General features: G+C 44.1%; 1 protein-coding gene across 1 annotated transcript in view; it reads right to left on the reverse strand.

Moving 5' to 3' along the window:
• Positions 5,812–20,195, reverse strand: part of LONP2 (lon peptidase 2, peroxisomal) — an 81,428-nt gene continuing 67,044 nt past the window's right edge. The window contains exons 12-15 of the mRNA XM_018061964.1: positions 19,113–19,255; positions 9,804–10,011; positions 9,175–9,365; positions 5,812–6,230 (exon numbers count right to left, since the gene is read on the reverse strand). Of these exons, the coding sequence (XP_017917453.1) occupies positions 6,009–6,230; positions 9,175–9,365; positions 9,804–10,011; positions 19,113–19,255 (764 nt within the window). The 3' untranslated portion in view covers positions 5,812–6,008. The remainder of the gene's footprint in view (positions 6,231–9,174; positions 9,366–9,803; positions 10,012–19,112; positions 19,256–20,195) is intronic.

Raw genomic sequence — 20,195 nt, forward strand, 5'->3', positions numbered from 1 at the left:
CTGTCATGTTAAGATTAGGGTTTAGCCCAAAAAAGGGTTTTAGTTCCTATTGCCTAGAAATGCACTATGTTAGAATTGAATTTAGTTATAAAATTACGATTTTTTATTACATCCAAGAATGTTAAACACATTCTTTAGCTCATTGATAGTACAAACCATACCTAAGGTGATCCAAATAAGTGAGTTTTCGTATCAAATAAAGGTTTACCTAGATTAAAAAACTTTTGATACAACTGTTTTATAACATTTCAGTAGTCATTCAATGCATTTGCCTGTTTGTGTCCCTTCAGATCCATTTAATACTCCTTGCTTTGGTGCTGTAAAATTTATTTTTTAGTAACAGTCTAGTTGTCATTGCTGTATCAACTAAGTGTTATTAAAGCAAAAAAGCATAGGATTGGATCATAAATCATCAAATTGGATCACGACTGTAAAACTCTGTGGTCTTGACATTTTACGCAGCTGGATAAAATTTTCGTGAAGATGGGCACTCAAATACAACTCATTTTTGCCAAAATAATGTGAGCTTGAACAAGTTCAGTTCAGTTCAGTTCAGTCGCTCCGTTGTGTCCGACTCTTTGCGACCCCATGAATCGCAGCACGCCAGGCCTCCCTGTCCATCACCAACTCCCGGAGTTCACTCAGACTCACGTCCATCGAGTCCGTGATGCCATCCAGCCATCTCATCCTCTGTCGTCCCCTTCTCCTCCTGCCCCCAATCCTTGCCAGCATCAGAGTCTTTTCCAATGAGTCAGCTCTTCACATGAGGTGGCCAAAGTACTGGAGTTTCAGCTTTAGCATCATTCCTCCCAAAGAAATCCCAGGGCTGATCTCCTTCAGAATGGACTGGTTGGATCTCCTTGCAGGCCAAGGGACTCAAGAGTCTTCTCCAACACCACAGTTCAAAAACATCAATTCTTTGGTGCTCAGCCTTCTTCACAGTCCAACTCTCACATCCATACATGACCACAGGAAAAACCATAGCCTTGACTAGATGGACCTTAGTCGGCAAAGTAATGTCTTTGCTTTTCAATATGCTATCTAGGTTGGTCATAACTTTTCTTCCAAGGAGTAAGCGTCTTTTAATTTCATGGCTGCAGTCACCATCTGCAGTGATTTTGGAGCCCAAAAAACTAAAGTCTGACACTGTTTCCACTGTTTCCCCATCTATTTCCCATTACACTTAATTAAAAAATAAAATTTCTTGATTTTTTTTTTTACATCTAATAGTCCCAGATAAACTACAGATTTGGAAGGAGAATTGGCAAAATTAACATTCTTTGTGGCTTAGTGTCAAGTCCCTTAATTCTAGGAAGGTTTTTCTCATTTCAGTGGTCAGTGAAAAAAAATAGCCCACTCCCCCCTCAGCAGTTGGTTACGTCACAACATGGTAGATTTTGATAAGGTTTAAATGTGCGCCAGTCACCTAGTCCAGGGAGCTCCTGATGGCAGACATCACTAGGTCACTGTGTTGAGATGACAGGAAGCAGAAAACCTCTGCATTTCAAGCAGCCTCTACAACTCAGATGGCACTGGAAATGAAAATGAATTTACAACTCCATTCTTGTGAAGGTGATCTGTACTTTGACTAGAAAGCAAATTTTTATATATATGTAAATTTAATTGGTGGCTAATTACAATATTGTATTGGTTTTGCATTGACATGAATCTGCCACAGATGTACATGTGTTCCCCATCCTGAACCCCCCTCTCACCTCCCTCCTCATACCATCCCTCTGGGTCATCCCAGCGCACCAGCCCTGAGCATCCCTGTATCATGCATTGAACCTGGACTGGCGATTCGTTTCACGTGTGATAATATACATGTTTCAATGCCATTCTCCCAAACCATCCCCCACCTCGCCCTCTCCCACAGAGTCCAAGACTGTTCTATATGTCTGTGTCTCTTTTGCTGTCTCACATACAGGGTTATTGTTACCATCTCCATATATATGCATTATTATACTGTATTGGTGTTTTCCTTTCTGGCTTACTTCACTCTGTATAATCGGCTCCAGGTTCATCCACCTCATTAGAACTGATTCAAATGTATTCTTTTTAATGGCTGAGTAATACTCCATTGTGTATATGTATCACAGCTTAGAAAGCAAATCTTGACTAATGTCAAGGGAAGAAAAGGAAAGAAACCTTAATTTTACCTCCCCTTATTTAGAAAAATTCAGATATGTTTAATATCCTTTAAATACCACTCACATAGTCAGAAGACCTTAACTGTGGTTCAAGATGTGTGTTGTTCAGTTGCCAACTCATGTCCAACTCTTCATGACCCTGTGGACTGAAGCTCACCAGGCTCACCATTTTTTTTTTTTTTGGCCCAAGTTCATGTCCATTGAATCAGTGATGCCATCTAACCATCTGACCCTGTTGCCTTCTCCTTCTGCCTTTAATCTTTCCCAGCATCAGGGTCTTCCAATGATGTGTAAATAGATGTTAAAAAGGATTACTCACTGTGATGACATCTTCCATTGTATTTGCATATAGGTGATTCAAACCACTAAAGATGTCTGACATGGTTTGCAGTAAGGTTCAAAGCAGAAGGCTCAGAGCAAAGTAAAAAGCATGTGTGCCGCAAGCAGTATAAAATTTCTTGGTTTCCAAGGCACTTAAAAGTTTTATATAGTTTTCATACTCGAAAATTTTAAAAGCCCATGCATAAAAAGCAAGAGAGCGCTGGATAAGTACATTGATTAACAAGCCCTTGCCTGTAGGCCTGCTGAACTGAAATTTAAGTTAGCCGTTCTCAAAAAACCCAGCTGACATAAAGGGTCTATGGGAAACACAAACATTGCTAGAAAGAAGAAAAATACTATGGGTGTAGCCTATCAGGCTCCTCTGTCCATGGGATTTTCAAGGCAAGAGTGCTGGAGTGGATTGCCATTTCCTTCTCCAGGGGATCTCCCCGACCCAGGAATCGAACCCCGGTCTCCCAGATTGCAGGCAAACGCTTTACCGTTTGAGCCACCAGGGAAGCCCACTATTAGTCACTAGGGAAATGTAAATGAAAACCATGAGATGCTTCTTCATACCCTCAGGATGGTCGTTACCAATAATGAAAATAGGACTTCCCTGGTGGTACAACAGGTAAGAATCTGGCTGCCAAGGCAGGGTTCGATCCCTGGTCCCAGAAGATTCCACATGCTACAGGGCAACTAAGCCTGCGTCGTAACAACTGAAGGCTGTGCGCTTAGAGCCTGTGCTTCACAAGAGAAGCCAGCACACCACAACCAGACAAAGCCTGAGCACAGTGAAGAAGACCCAGTGCAACCAAAAATAATTCTGAAAAAATAATGAACGTGAGTGCTGGCAAGATGTAGAGAAATAAGAACCTTGAGTGTTGCCGGTGGGGATATCAAATGATGCAGCTGTGGTGGGAAACATGGGTTGGGTTCCTCAAACACCTTTCCAAAAGAATGTAAAACAGACTCAGACAAGTGCTGTGGACACTCGTTCACAGCACAATAGCCTAGAGGCAGAAAAAAGATGAATGAATAAAATGTGGTATGTCCAACAATGGAATATTATTTAGTCTTAAAGATACGAAATTCTGATACATGATACAACATGGATAAACACTGAGAACATGCTAAGTGAAATAGGCCAGGCACAAAAGGCTAGATATTTATTATATGATTGCACTTCATTAGGTACTTAGAATAGGCAAATTTAGAGACAAAATAGTGGTTACCAGGGCCTAGGGAATGAAGGGATGTGACGTTACTTTTTTAATGGACACAGAGTTTCAGTTTAAGATGATGAAAAAGTTTTGGATAACAGTGGTGATGACTGTACATTAGTGTAATTAACAACTCCATATACACTTTAAAGTTAAAATGGTAAATAATTTTGCCATAATTTTTAAAAAGTAGAAGCTTAGATTTAAAACGACAAACCAAAAACAATGCTAGAGAAATGGAAGGTCATACTGTTAGTTTCATACATGTACAGACTTTCTTGGTCAGCTCCTTTAGTAAGGAAAGGGATGCTCAAAGTCAGAGGGCATGGAAGATGCTGCTGCTGTTGAAGGACTGGCACAAAGTTGCATGCTCAGAACTTCTGAGGAAGAATACAGAGAATTTCCACTTTGTAAAATGTGCTATGTTGCACCACTGGGTGGGACAAGGCAGAGCAACGTGGGTATGGATTAGCTCCCTCTGGTTGCTGAAAACAACATCATAGTTTCTTTTCCTACTTTGTAAGATGATTGAGCAGAAATAATACATTCATAGTAGTGACAAGATAGTCCATGAAATGTTTTCAAAATCCCTGGTACCTGCTACCACTGGCCATAGTCCCAGATCTGTTGTCTTCCCAGAACACCAGATTTTTATTACCAGGTCTGAGCACAGTATTTGGGTAATTTGTACACCTTATTCTTATCTAGGGCTTCCCTAGTGGCTCAGATGGTAAAGAATCTGCCTGCAATGCAGGAGAAAGGAGTTCGATTCCTGAGTCAGGAGGATCCCCTGGAGAAGGGAATGGCAACTCACTCCAGTATTCTTGCCTGGAGAATCCCATGGACAGAGGAACCTGGCGGGCTACAGTCCATGGGGTTGCAAAGAGTTGGACACGACTGAGCAACTAACACAGTCTTATCCAAGAAATTTCAAAGTATCTTTACAAGTCTGTTGTTATATTTTGTAATAATAAGATTCTAAAATCCATTACTGGCTGGAATGATGATTAGAAATTGCTCAACATTATTTTCTATTGCATTCTAACTATCTTTACAGTAGGACTGATGAGTACAATTATCTGCATTTTAAAGGTAAGGAAAACTAAGATACAGAAAGTTCAAATGCTAGTACGTAGAAGTTACTCATATCCTCAAGTTCAGTTCAGTTGCTCAGTCTTGTCCAACTCTTTGCGACCCCATGGACTGCAGCACGCCAGGCTTCCCTGCCCATCACCAAATCTGGGACCTTGCTCTAACTCCTGCCCATCGAGTCGGGGATGCCACCCAACGGTCTCATCCTCTGTGGTCCCCTTCTCCTCCCGCCTTCAGCCCTTCCCAGCATCAGGGCCTCTTCCAGTATCTCCTGCCTGTCTTTTCGTGACTCCTGCCACCTCCGCTTCTGCTCCTTGTTCACCTGCGCCAGTGACCCGTGCTGGTAGGCTTCCTCCAGTAGACCTGTCTTCTCCCGTGACTCAGTCCAAGACCCGCATCTCACAAGACCCGCATCCTGGGCTGAGTCACAGAAGACAAGTCTGCCAGGACTGGGCCCTGGCATGGGCAAGCAAGGAACACAAGGGGCGGTGGCAGGAGTCAGGACACCAAGCTTGGGGACCATCCCCGGATGGACGGCTGCCTCCTTCTGGATGTTTTCCCTAAGATCACAGACATTTAGGGCTGGTGTGTCCGTCACGTGAGCCAACACAGGCCACTCTGTTACTCCCCTCAGCAAGGAAGGGGCCTATATTGGGATGTGTAGACCTCGTCAGAGTTTGCTTCACTTGAATACACTCCAACAAAGACCAATAGCTGGCTACAGTCTCACCTTTGCTCAGTTCCCCTTCTGATTGCTTTGAGGGTCCAATAAAGTCCATAGGTGCATCTGCTAAGGTAATGGTCTATCCCAACGGTTCCTGACCGTGACTACACGCCAGAACCACCTGGTGGCTTAGCACAGATTGGCTCCTATCCCCTGAGTTTGATTCAGAAGGTCTGCTGATGGGTTTTGAGAGTTCACATTTCTAACAAGTTCTCAGGTAATACAGAGACATCTGTTTGGAACCATAAGAAAACCACTGTTCTGTAACTTGCTCGGGACAGTAATGAGCCCATTCAAGACAAGAGTTCAATTCCAATTTAATCAATTTATTAAATTAACATTTCTGTAATAAACACTAGCCACCACTTGAGTGAGGCTTGTTGCTGCTGTGATTATGTTCACAAATTAGGGACATTTTGCTTTACCCCTATTGGTGCAAATAAGATCATGTCAGTACCTGTTGGCACTTTGTAACTTAAAATTCTGTTGCGACCTGGGCTACAGTTTGCTATTTAGGAGACCAGGTCTGGCCTTGACAGTAAAGCCACCGTCAAAAGCTGCATTGAGGACTTCATCCAGGCAGCTTGCTGTGATGAAACTCAAATCCTGCCGGACGTTGGCTGGGAGTTCTTCAAGGTCTTTCTCATTCCTCTGAGGGATGATGACGCGCTTCAGTCCCGCCCTGTGTGCAGCCAGCGCTTTGTCTTTAATTCCACCCACCTGTAAGGAGAGAAGAGGTTTATTTATGATCATCCTCAGGCCTTGAGATAAACCCTGAACCACCTTTCTTTCACTGCTATTTTAAAACATCCAAATCACCTTCCATTTCCTTAGAGCTTGAGCTGAGAAAGCCACTAAAAGGGTTAATAGTATATTCTTTACATTCAATTAGCACCATGTGAAGTCGCTCAGTCGTGTCCGACTCTTTGTGATCCCATGGACTGTAGTCTACCAGGCTTCTCTGTCCATGGGACTTTCAAGGCAAGAGTACTGGAGTGGGTTGCCAGTTCCTTCTCCTATTAATGGAAAATTCTAAACTTTTTTTTGAAAATTCTTAATTTTTGGCAGGTACGAGCACCTCTTCTGTCCATGACTCCCTTTTATATTTCTGTTCCTTTCGGCACTCACATTAGTCTTGTTTGCAGGTAGCTCAGGTGTCTGAGGTCACCCCAGCTGTCTAGGGAGAGGCTCTAAAGTGGGGACCCGGGGCCTCCTGCCGGCAAGGACCAATCTCAGTCATGAGTGAACCGCAACGGAAGCAGATCCCCCTGCCCCAGTCAACTTCTGGATTACAGACCGGGCTGGTATAGCGACCACACAGTGAGAGCCCCCAGGCCAGAAGAGCCCAACTAAGCCTCCCCTGAATTGCTGCCCCACAGAAACTAAGAGTAACTATTGTTTTGGGGTGGTGTGCATGCAGCAATAGGTACCAAATAGAGATAATCCCTGGGACAGCCCTTGGAAGCCGCCTCCCACCTGCTACACGCCTGCCACCCTATCACACTGTCACTCCTTCCAGGCTTTTGCTTTATGCGGCTGAAATACACTTTCAAGGTTCCTTCGTCAGAGAGTGTGTGAGATGAACTCAGTCCCTGAATGTATGGCAATGTCTATTCTGCGTTCACATTTAACTGACAGTAAGGCTGTGTATACAAGACTTGATTAAGAATCATTTTCTCTCAGGGTCTTAAAGGTGCTATATATCTAGTGTTATCAATGAGTAAGCTTTGTCCTTGGTGACTGGAAAGTCATGAAGATGCAATCCTTTTTCTGAGGTGGTCCTTTCAATCTTTCTTAGGTCCTTTCAAACTGAACACAGCCTTCAATTCTGGGGAATGCTCTGTTATTTCCTTGACAATTTGTCCTACTCCATTTTCTCAGTTTAGTTAGATGCTGGATCTGTCAGATGGTTTTTTTTCTATTTTTTTCTGAATAGTTCTTTGAGCAATTCCTAAAACCATCATTTTAAATTCAAGAGCTTTGTCTTAGCCTCTGTTCCTGAATTATGTTTTCTCTAGGCTTAGCAGGCCTTCTTAAGTGCTGCTGCTTTTCTCCATGCTGCTTGTAATAATTTAAAACTGAAGGCTTCCTCAGAGTTGCTGTCGCTGTCCTCCCCTGGGGGTGCGAAAGCCTTTACCTGGGTGCGATGTGCTCTGAGTGCAGGGGGCCTAGCAGAAGAGCCGTCTGTTCTGTGGAGATTTCAATGAAGGCCCTGGGTTTTGTTTCCCATCCCCTTCCTGTTCTCCTGGTCTGAACCTTCTGGCTCTGAGCCAGTGCTTTTCACCAGGTTCCTGCAGGGAAGAATGTCTCTACCTCCAATCCTGTTACATCAGTGGGGATACTTTTATCTTCTAGAAGTTGGCTGAACTAGAAGAAGTTCCCCACTGATTGATGGCTCCCCACTCATTTTTGACCATTAAAATTTATTCCTTCACTTAGCTTACCGTTTTGAACTAGGAAACTAAAGAGTTTATGGTTAGTAAAGCACTTGCTCATTTCCTTTTAGTAGTACAGCTAGTGTTAACCACCAGGTCACTAGAAATGCAGTGGTTCCGGGGCAGTGTGAAGAGAAGACAGCAACATTCCTTTTGAGTATAGAACATAAATACAGTTTCAGATATGACTTCCTGGTTGAGTTAAATTTAAAAACCCAGAGAACTGAGGGCATTTTTAGTGATCTTACTTGGTGATTCTATGACCTACTTTCACCATTACTTCATTAAAGCAGAGGTGTTCCCAGAATAAAGAACATTTCTTTTTTTCTCAGCTTGCTATCAAACCTGCCAAAACTTTAATGCAGACTGGTACTGCTACCTAATGACTTAAACCTCTAAATGATGTCTCAAGTTTTATGCATTTTTCAGTGTTTTTATAAGTAGTTGCCAGATAGGCTGGAGCCCCAAAGCCTCATATGTGCAGAACTTTTTCAACGTTTAGCAATTAAGAATGGTTAGTCTTTACTACAAACTTCCATTCTGCACTACTTCTTTTCTATCAATTTTTCTGCCAATCTATCAATTACAGTAATCTAAGTTATCTACAGGAGGACAGGAGGCCTCACAGGAATTTCAAAAGGTGAGAACTGGGCGTGAAGTTTAAAAACAGCTACCGTCCAGGACTGTCCTGGTGGTCTAGTGGTGAAGGATCAGCCTTCCAATGCAGGGGACACAGGTCTGATCCCTGGTCAGGGAACTGAACTCCCACATGCCACATGGAGTGACTAAGCTTGCCGCCGCAACTATACTCCCCACGCTCCACAAGACCAGCGCAGGCACTGCAATGAAGACTCGTGCAGCCAAAACAACATACACAGCCACCATCCTATTTCACACATATGCTATATACTTCACAATTCATTAACTAGAGCAAAGCCTCAAATCTTCATCTAAACAGCTAATATTTCTGGTAACCAGACTGGTATTTTTTCCTGTCAGCAAGTTTTCTTTTTTAGTGGAAGGGAAAACATGGGGAAAATCATCAGTTTTTCCTTTATTTGATCGAAATGTTAAAATCTGAACTGCAGATATAAAAAATATGTATTTAAAACTAAGCCATTCATAGGAAGACAGCAAACCACTATTAATTTAGATATTGAAATACTATTAATAAAATTTTAAATTAAAAAAAATTTAAAAACCATATAAACAGGCTTTTTCATACTTACTGGAAGAACAAGACCTCGCAGTGTGATTTCACCAGTCATGGCTACATCTGAACGCACCAGCCGCCCACTGAAAAGTGAGGCAAGACAGGTTGCTATGGTGACTCCAGCAGATGGTCCATCTTTTGTGACAGCTCCAGCTGGGAAGTGCAGATGGATGTCTGTGTTCTCAAGAAGATCAAAACTTCCAGAAGCTTTAAGAAAGGAAAAAAAGATTTTGATGTAGAAAAATTAAACCGGTTTTCTCTTTCTCTGAAAAAAAGAAAATCAAAGAGATAAAAATGAATGTTTGGGGTAAATACACCCTTCAAAATATTAGTGGGCAGTATAAGTTGGGGTGTGGAAGAACAGCTTCATTCTATTCCAAGTAGAAGGAAAATCAAAACAAACTTTTGGAATCAGTTTCCAGCTCAGGTTCCAGTCAAACAGTCCTCAACTGGGAACTAGAATTTCCACTGCAGTTCAAAAGCAAAGGTCTGTGCTTTATGGTGAAAGTGATCATTTAAAGCTCTCCTTTATCTCTGTTTCAGAACTGTGGGATACCTCCTGGGTCATGATCCCAAGGCTCTTCTTTGCCCACAGCTTTGAGCACGCCCTCCAGCCCTGCCCCCACCCTGGGGCAGGCCACTCACCATTGGTCAGATGGTATTTCTTGGCATTGCTGCGGAGCCAGCTAATAGCGAGGTGGGCAGACTCCTTCATGACATTCCCCAGTTGGCCGGTGAGAGTTAACTGGCCTTCGCCATCCATCCGACTTGCCTCCACGAACATGATTTCCCCACCTAAGGGAGTCCAAGCCAAACCGATCGCCACTCCTGGTTGACTCAAACGCTCAGATACCTTGGGAGAAGGAAGGAAAGTGAACAGTAAGGTCAGCAAGAGCCAAATGCTTTTCAGGCTGACCTAATCACAAAGGCAAGCTCCCCCTCAGAGGACCTGAGCGTACGCTGCACCTCAAAGAACTTATTACTGCGCTCAATTTGGAGTCACACAGGCTTTCTGCCACATCAGGACGTTTGGCATTCATCATAAAGAGTTTTCCCTTAAAGTACGTATGAGTGACTTCGATGCTTAAGCACCACATGCCCTAATTTTCAAGGCACAAACACAATCGTTTTATTTACCTCAGTATTTTTATTAGGCTGCATATTTAAAAACACTCTAGTGCCAAACTTCATTTCAGGCAATCATGAAATTGCTACCCTCTTTTTAAACATGCTGTTGAGAACTGTTAACTCCAGAGGCCAAGGGTGAAGGTACTTATTAAAACCCCTGGATTGCACTTCTCCGCCACTCATCTTTACTTTTTCCTTATTGCTGCAGAGATGCTGTAAAGTGCTGGGTCCTCTCTGTGTGCTTGGAGGCCCACCATGCTGCCTCACTGCCTTTTTTTAAAATTCTCAGAAGCTGTCCATATAAATCTGAACAAACCCAAGACACAGCAATCTATATTAGATCAACAAATCCGCTTAGTCCCTCGCTAGTGTTGAGAATAAGCTCTCACTGCCATCTCAAACCGATTGTGTCACTCACCAGAGATTACGAGCCAGACAGGCTAACACATCCAAGTTATGAAAACATAAAAAGTAACAGCTGAAAAACAATCATGTTAACTTTTACTGCACACATTGAGCCTTCAAATTTCTTTTCCTATAGAAGCTATGCATGTTAGAGGAACTGGGCACAATACATCAACCCAGCACTAATGCAAGCATGAGATTTCTCCACTGAGAGGTAACCTCTCTCAGGTGCGGCAGAGTCTATAGGCTGAGTTTCTGGTTAAAGGGCTGGTTGGGGGATGCTCCCTCCTTTTCCAAGGGGCTTAGATGCTGAAAATCCTGATTTTAAATGGATGTGTGAAATCCTTTGAAGCTGTTGGGCACTTATTTTTATAGTGAATAGAAAAACCTATATTTAAAGTTGGCTTTATATTTAAATTTAAATTTTGTATTTAATGATAAGTTAGACACTGGGAAGACCAGGCTGCAGTGATGGCTGAGCTGACGCTGTGCACCGTGGATTTCACCTTCGCATCTGCCCTGTTCTGCATCTATTCAAGGAGAAAGATACAGAAGAACAACGTGCAGAAGATCCATGCTATTTAAGGAAAACAGAAACAACTGTTTATAACACTGTTCACAAGGCTTGTTCTTGCTAATGCAAAAGCAACTCTCTATACCTGAATGACACCTAGTGGGTGGGAACTTGCCAGGGGTTCCTGTTTTTACTTCATGGCTCTTTTCTAGGGCTCAGTGACCCTAACCAGCCCTAAACAATTATCCTCAATATACTTAATCCTGTGCTAATTTAACAGAAAAACCATACTGCACAACTGTTAGCTATAAAAAGAACAATTCCCCCCTTTTTAAAATAGCTAAATCCTCAAAACTCATTTTGTCAAAATAATATGCCCAAAGCATCAAGAGTAAGATTCATGCTGATTATCACACTGCTTCAAGAAGCCAAGCCAAACGCTCCATTTACTGGAGTCATGCTGCTCTGGGTAGAAGTAACTGGTACATAGTTCACTGAAAGGCAGGAGGGTAGGTAAGGACACGTGGCCAAAACGAAACCATCCAGGCTCAGAGTCACCTCATTCTAGCTTGATGGCAAGTGTTCTAATAGTGACCTGGAAATGGGACTAGTGACGAATCTGTGTAACTCAACCACGTACAGGGGTGGGGGAACTGAGGGCAGGAGCTGCTACCAAACCGAGAATCTCGCGATCAGGCCAATAACAGTCGGGAATCCAGGGGCTTCCCTGGTGGTCCAGCGGTTAAGAATCAGCCCTCCAACACAGGGGACACAGGTTCGATCCCTGGTCGGGGAACTAAGACCCCACATGCCGCAGTGCCACTGGGCCCTCGTGCCTAAACTAGAGAGAAGCCCACCCACCACAATGAAGAGTATAGCAATTAAGACCCCACGAAGCCCAAACCATGTATATATATAGTATTACATATTGGAAAAAAGGAATCTGTAACTCAAGAACTTGGAGTCATACTCTTCAAAGTCATGTGTTCTGAAATAAACAATTCTCTAACTACCAAGCATCCATTTTCTATGTATTTTTCCCTCAGAAATAGTGAGTACAAGTAAATATGAATTTAAAAGATGAGAAATATGCTCTTTCTTGCTCCTGAATGCAGTTTCCCAGCCATCTTAAACTGTGTATAGAACAATTTGTATTTTATAGAATTCCCTAATGAGATTCAAGACAATAATTTCAAAACTCTATCTATTGGTGCTTTGCTACCAGTTTCTAACTCCATTACTGGTTTGCGGAATCATCAATTATATTAGCTAAGACAGGCCTCAGCCTGATGCTTAGAACATTTTTCCCTTTAAATGTCAAACTGGAACATGAGTATCTCAAGTTCATTTGTCATTCACTTTCCCTTCAAACTTCAGTTTCCTTTATCTGTTAACTTAAGCTTGTTCAAAGAAATGGTCAGTTTCTTCTGTAACAATTCTATCAATCATGTAAATATGCAAACTGAGGAAATGTTTAAAATATTTAATAAAGTTAATGATAGGATATGTCTTATAAAGTATGGTTGCATTCCTAACACTTCAGTGATAGCAGTATTTAAGGAGCATTTGAGCATCTAATCACTGCCAATTTCACTATTCTTTCCTCTTGATTAACTCAATAGTGATATTTACTGATATTTGACTAAAATAGTAAATACATGCAACTCTTTGTGACCCTTCCACGCCTAGACCAACACCTGCAGTTTTAACACCTGGTTAGTTACTATTGTGGCCATTGGAGGGATGCAATTTTTCCTTCATCCATCGGGGCTTTACTAGCATCTGGCTCCAGGCTCCATCACAGATCACAGGGATAGCAAACCAAAACCTCAGGGCCGCGACAGACTACCTGCCTAACCACAAAGACTAAGGGGCTGCTAATTCCCCAGCATGGGGAGGCAGCAAGAGGATCTAGCCAGTGCTTGTCTACAGAGAGCCCTTCAGGCGCGAGGGCCCGTGTCTGGGGAGCTGGGGCAGGTGTCTGCTGGGCAGAAAAAGGCCAGGATGCCTTTTCACAGCAGAGAGGCCAGCATGTGCCAAGGACTCAAGACAGGATATCGTGGGCCTTCTCTCCAAAGACAAGCACAGCGCCTCACTGAACGCAAAACCTGCGCTGTCAGACGGCTGTGTATGTGTGCAGGTTTGCCCCGTGGTGGTGGTTACACCACACGATGGTTTCTGTTATAGCTCATACGGCATACTTTATCCTCCTGCCAGAGCTGTCACCACAGCAGCTCTCCATCTGCCAACTTCTGTAAAGTCTTTGGAGGAATATCTGATTTTTCTAGTTGTAAATGTGTTTCGGCAGCGTTTCCAGCTTGCAGGGGCCCTGGGGTCAGCCTCTGGAAGCAGTGTGACACAGCCCTGTCTGGCCCGACACCAGTGCTGCCGAGAGCCAGCCGCTTTCAGATGCTTCCAGTAAGGAAGGCCTTTCCTTGGCACAACTGACTGGTGGTGGGCCAGGCGAGGGCAGCGTCGGTGCAGTCTTAACGGGGGTGTGGGGCACAGCAGGTCTGAACCAGAGGGATGGAGGAGGAACTCACGGGGCATTTCCTCAGTGTTTACGCACGCTGCTTATTCCTAGCAGCTGACTGTCTGCAAGGGAAGCATGTGGATGGTCTCTCCTGGAATTCACCTGCATTCTATTCAGGGTGCTTTTTAAAATCTCCATGTCTAGTCTCTTCTTCTCTTTGTTACTGTTTTTCCTAAGGGTGGTGACATCTGGATAAGGACTTTTCATATACCATGGAGGCTTTCATACTCATTATGAATGGAGTCACAAACACTCAGATGACAGATTGTCAGGAGTAGCAGACTGGACCAGACTCGTGGCTTGGATGACTGGCTTTCTGAGGCTGAAAATCAAATGCATCCTGGAAACCCTAGAATTTATGTGTTCTTCTGACTGAGTCACCATATTTGCAATCTGTGGGATTAAGACAGCGATCCCCAGAGGTATGTAGGAACTCTTCATATGTTGGTTTGTTTTTTTGGGGGAGGGGAGTATGAACTGCAGGATTGTATATTTATGTAATGTATCTAATTTGTATGTATATCAATATGGAGATATAGACATATATGTATATGTGTGTGTGTATCTAATCATGTGGAGGCTTCTCTTGGCTTCGCTAGGATGATAATGAAAGTAAGAGTCTCATCTCACTCCAAAGAGGTTCACATAATGAATAAAAGTAATCATAACCAAGTTTACCATTATTAATAGCAATCTCATAACTGACTAGCTCAGTAAGATTCAACAGCTGGGCCCCTCCCAAATCCTCCATATCTGGATCCAGGCCTGCCCTGGGGAGTGATCTGAGAAGCAGTCAGGGAGAGGGAAGCCCAGACTTCCTTGGGCACCTGCACCTGCTCCACTCTCTCCCATTTTTAAAAACTCGTAACAAAGGGAGGTCTTTTTTTTTTTTAAGTGGATTTAACTGATCTTGTTATTGTATATGAAAAAGTGACTAATGATACTGTTCCTAAATTTGAAACCTAGATGAAGTTTCTCATTTGTTCAGAAACTCCTTTTCCAACCTGCTGAGAGAATTCTAAAGGAATGTAACACAAGCAGAAGTGTGCCTTCCTGTCATTCCTCCTCACTGTTAGTTTGCTAGGTCAGTAATGATTTTTGGTACTGACATAGTTTTACAGACTCATCTTCAATAAAAGTAAAGCACAGTAGTCATGACATTAAAAGACATTTGCTCCTTGGAAGAAAAGTTATGACCAACCTAGATAGCATATTGAAAAGCAGAGACATTACTTTGCCAACAAAGGTCCGTCCAGTCAAAGCTATGGTTTTTCCAGTAGTCATGTGTGGACGTGAGAGTTGGACTATAAAGAAAGCTGAGTGTCAAAGAACTGATGATTTTGAACTGTGGTGTTGGAGAAGACTCTTGAGAGTCCCTTGGACTGCAGGGAGATCAAACCAGTCCATCCTAAAGGAGATCAGTCCAGAATATTCATTGGAAGGACTGATGCTGAAGCTGAAACTCCAATGCTCTGGCCACCTGATGCACAGAACTGACTCATTGGAAAGGACCCTGATGCTGGGAAAGATTGAAGGCAGGAGGAGAAGGGGACGACAGATGGTTGGATGGCATCACCGACTCAATGGACGTGAGTTTGAGTAAACTCCAGGAGTCGGTGATGGACAGGGAGGTCTGGTGTGCTGCAGTCCATGAGGTCACAAAGAGTCGGACACGACTGAGCAACTGAACTGAACTGAAAGCTCAGTAAGGGATGGTCATGTTATTAAAGCAAATAATAATGAGGCTTATAATAGAAGTCACAGGGACTTTTACTTTTGTGACTAGACATGTGTTTTTAGGGTCCATGGTGGTTGCACAAACCAGTATTTGTTCATTCTTTTTAGCATGTAATAGGCACTACGGTGGGCTTCCCAGACGGTTCCGTGGTAAAGAGTCTGTCTGCCAGTGCAGGAGATGCAGGAGACCCGGGTTCAATTCCTGGGCTGGGAAGACCCTCGAGAAGGCAATGGCACCCCACTCCAGCACTCTTGCCTGGGAAATCCCATCGACAGAGGAGCCTGGCGGGCTACAGTCCATGGGGTCACGAAGAGTCGGACACGACAGCACAAATGCACCCACACAGCTACTATCGAGGGTACTTTATATATATTAACTCACCAGCTTCTAAAAACTCACTCCCTTGCATCAGATGGTGCCAGCACAGTCCAGGGGGAGCGGTTCATCCCTGTGAATGACAGGCCTCTTCCTCCTCCTGCCAAGTCCTGTTGATGGTGGCTGGATTTCCCGTCTTCATACTCTGCCCACCTCCTTCTATATTCAAAACCACTCTTCTCCCTTCTGGCCACCCTGAGTCCCGCCATCACCCTGGGCGTCTTCAGCAAGCGCCTGAGACTCATGCAGCCTGGTTTCTTTGTCTCTAAACACCCCCGTGACCCCCAAACACACTCCTCAACCTAACCCAGCCACCCTTACCCTGGTTCTGACTACCAGCAGAAGCCATACAGCCTCTGAAATCTGAATTCCACCACTCCCTTCCCTGACCACTCACTTTCTTGTCCTTCCAGCTCACTTGTATTCAAGACCACCAACTCTACTATCCTCATGTTATCCACCAGCTCTGTCCCAGCTTCACCGCTCTCCTTGGGCACCGAGACGCCTCTGCTCCAGTGTTATCATCTCTTCCTTGGCCCTTCCTCCATCATCCGTCGCACAAGGGATCTTCATCACAGATACCTCCTCCCATAGCACTTTGCCAGAGACTCTGCCCCCGGGGTACCATCTCTCTCTCCAGCAAACTCAGTCCAACTCTATGGGATTATTCTGATAAGCAAACAGGCTGCCAGGTGTAACCCCTCCCTCTGACCTCCACTGCCCCTCCCAGCCACCTCACCTGTGTGCGGTCCGCCAAACTGCAGAAGGAGTTCCCGGCAACCTCCTTCTGCTCCGCACGGTCCAGAGCCTCTTCACGCCCCTCCCTCCCTGTGACACCCTCCACGCTGTCAGATCCAGGACCCAGACAGCAGATGCAGCCGCACGCTCCCCGCTCCCGAGACAGTTTCCATGGCGGCGCCGTGCCCTCGTCCTGCTCCTACCTGATGGCCTGCTCCTGTTTCTCTCTGCGGTGAAGGCTCCTCTTCTCCTACGTGACCCTAACTGTTCAGGGCCTCTTCCCAGGCTCCCTGCTCTTCACGCCGCATCCTTTTTCCCAGGACTTTAAAACTCCTCTATTTTCTAACAACTCTATAATTTATACCTCCCAGTCCAAAACAGAGCACCACAGTTGGTAAGAACAGAAGTGAAACTCTGAGGTAGAGCAGGTATGCCTTTCTGCTACATTGCTGTACTTCAAGCAGTTCTTTTGCGGCAGAGAGGAAAGGGCAGGAGTCAACTTGGCTGCAGGGTGTTGTAGGCGAGTGGAAAGAATGCTGGATCTGAGCTGGCTGACTGGCTTCACTAAGTGCACCTTCTGTGACTTTGCGTGATTCATTTAAGGTTTTTCCTGTGTGTAAACTGGACGACCCCGAGCACAAAGAAAGCCCTTGTGGATAACAAAGAAATGTTCCATAAACCTTTATTTCATAGATGCAAAAGTTGAGGCAGAAGGTGAGGATCATCAGACCGCTAGCGGCAGAGAAGGAAACCCCCTGCACCAGTGTAAATTCTCTCAGCTGTGGAAGAGATGAGCAAAATGTTCCCAACGCCCAGATACCAGACCTCCTATTCTAAGATGCTCCTTATAGACGGGAAAGTGGCTACAGGATTCATGATGGTAACAGTGTTCATAGGTAATAGCTCAGGTGCTACAAGAAAAATAAAATCATTTTTGTAATGATATCAAACAGAGCTGTTAAGCAGTGTTTATAAAAATTTCTCTTTTCTGTCCTTCGGCTCTTTCTCCGCTAAAGCTCCAAGAATGTCAGCAATGTTTCCAAACTTAACAGGAGCAAATGTGGCTGGGAGAGAAGGGTCTATGCAACAGAAACAAGGAGCCATCTTTTGTTTTTATTAACTGCTCTGGTGTAAATTCCCAAAGGATGACTGACACAGACTGTTCTGAAAGCCAAGAGCAAGAAGCCTGCTGGACATGCGGGAGCAGAACCTGTCTCCATTGTCACTCACAAAATCACTGGATTTACTCGGAACAGGAAACAGCTTTCTCAACCAAGATACATTTTGCTCCACTTCTTTCAACACTTCAAAATTTAAACCCACAGTATCTTAAGAATTCAAATAAGCAAAATAATGTTTCTGATTCTACTGTTCAGGACCGCATTTACTGTCAAGAGTAAATGTGTTCCTGTAGCTGATTGCTTTGGGAACTATTTCCCCTCAGTTTTAAGATTTGAGGAAAATCATATTTACTGGTAGTGGTTTCAAATGCTGGATGGGAGACTGTCTTCTGCTTAACTTACCAGATATATCATCTGAAATTTTTTTTTCCTTTATACAGAAAAGGTGATGGGAAAGCTTCTGAAGAAAGATGCCAGGAAGTTCAGTAGTACATACATATTTTCCTAGTAACTGCTTCATGAAAGCTTATATAAGCATCCTATGAAATATATCACCATACCTCAGTAATCACAGCTTCAAATACCTATATCCACCCAGCTGCTTTGACTCAGTTCTGCTCCCAGGCCTTTATGGCTCGGCGTCCCGCTACGAGGGATGGTTAGGGGAGCGAGACTTGCTCGTGGGTTTAGCCTGAAAGGAACTAGTAATAACAATGGGAGAATAGATCCTGAAAGATGTCATCTGGTCTGCACTAGAGCAGCCTGAAGCTAAAGCCAGGCTCATGTCCTTAGGTATTATGTACTAGGCTGTTTCCCTACCGCCTTCTGCCCAGCCTTTGATAGCACAGAGGAAGAATCCTTAATTAAAGCACATAAATAGGAATACAGAATTTCTGAGGAGCAAAGTCAGAGACACTGTTCTTAAAATGGAATAAGATCAGACTGGGTTTCTAAAAGAGCACCCAGGCAGGGTCTCTGGGGCTCTGCAAAAGCCATGTGTATTATCACGTTGTGTTGTGCTAAGTCGCTTCAGTCGTGTCTGACTCTTTGCAACCCCAAGGACTGTGGCCCGCCAGGCTCCTCTGTCCATGGGATTCTCAGGCACAAACGCTAGAGTGGGCTGCCATGCCCTCCTCCAGGGGATCTTCCCCACCCAGGGATCAAACCCACGTCTCTCAGGTCTCCTGCACTGCACTGGCAGGCAGGTTCTTTGCCACTAGCGCCACCTGGGCAGCCCTCGTATCACATTAAGTCCCAACATCTAATACTAGAGAGAAAACAGTTTTCCAATCTGAAGACGAAATTCAGCCTCACCAAACAGCCAAACATATTTCTCCCCCAATCTATTAGGCAACCAACAGAGTTAACAGGTGGGTATCAACGAAGAAACGAGAATGCTCACCTCCATTTCATACATAGGGGGCCCGAGGATGTCTTTCAGAGCATGGAAGTCAATCAAAATTGGCATTTCAGGTGGGAGGGCCAAGTCGGTAGTGTCACTGACAGGGCTGGATTTTCCATCTTCTAAGATGTGTTCTTTGCAACCTAAGGGAGAAAATTTTACTTAAGAACACTCAGAGACGTGCAGGATGAAAATTCATTATCAGTAAACATCAGTGGATTTCTAGTAGTTCAGTCACCTTTATATATGTATGAAGGCACAAAAATGCACCTTGTGTATCTGTGGAACACAACAGAAGAATTAGTCTTTCAAGAGCCCCTGAGGATGACACAGAGCGGTGCTCTGTTCAGCACTTTTACTTGTTTGCCCTCATCTCCCCCTGTTAAAGAGTAAGCCCCAGCAGAGCAGCAACCTTGCCTGTCTTCTTCTCAACCATTACATTAAGCTAGGAGCAATGCCTGGTACTCCTCAACTGCTGGCCTTGAGAGGCCAGACTCTCAAGGGTCAGATGCACAGATCAACGTGCATGGTCCTCTGTGAAATCAACACAATCTAAACTGTTCAAGTCCCTCTTCAGAGGAGTTCCATCGGCTGTCCCATTTCTATCGGGCAACGAGAACTTGGAAATGACAGAACCCATAGAAGCAATGCCTCTTGCGTAAACATACAGCTCAGCTCCAAGGTTATTATTTTCCAATAAAAACAAATATAATTGTCAGTGCCTGGTAAGAGAACATGAAGCCTGGCTCGAAACCCCTATAATAATGGACCATTTCCTTTACCTGCCTAAGAGCCCTGGTTGCTGACATCTTGTCAAAGGACTGACTCATTGTGGTTGGGATTAGACATCCCGGGAACAGGAGCCAGCTGCCCTAGCAGACCTTTTCTATTGGTCTTTGTAATTTCACTCTGAGTAAAGAAAAATGTTACTTACGTCTATAGCCAGAAACAGAAAATGAGAAGAGGTTTAAAAATGCAGGAAATATCTGGCTCTATTCAGCTTCATTCCCTGCTTTTCTTTTCCTTTAGTTCTGTCATAATTCTTCTAGCTCTTGTTCTGTCTCACAAAGTGTTTTAAAAATA

This window comes from Capra hircus, chromosome 18 (assembly GCF_001704415.2).
Source record: "Capra hircus breed San Clemente chromosome 18, ASM170441v1, whole genome shotgun sequence".
Taxonomy (NCBI): Eukaryota; Metazoa; Chordata; class Mammalia; order Artiodactyla; family Bovidae; genus Capra; species Capra hircus.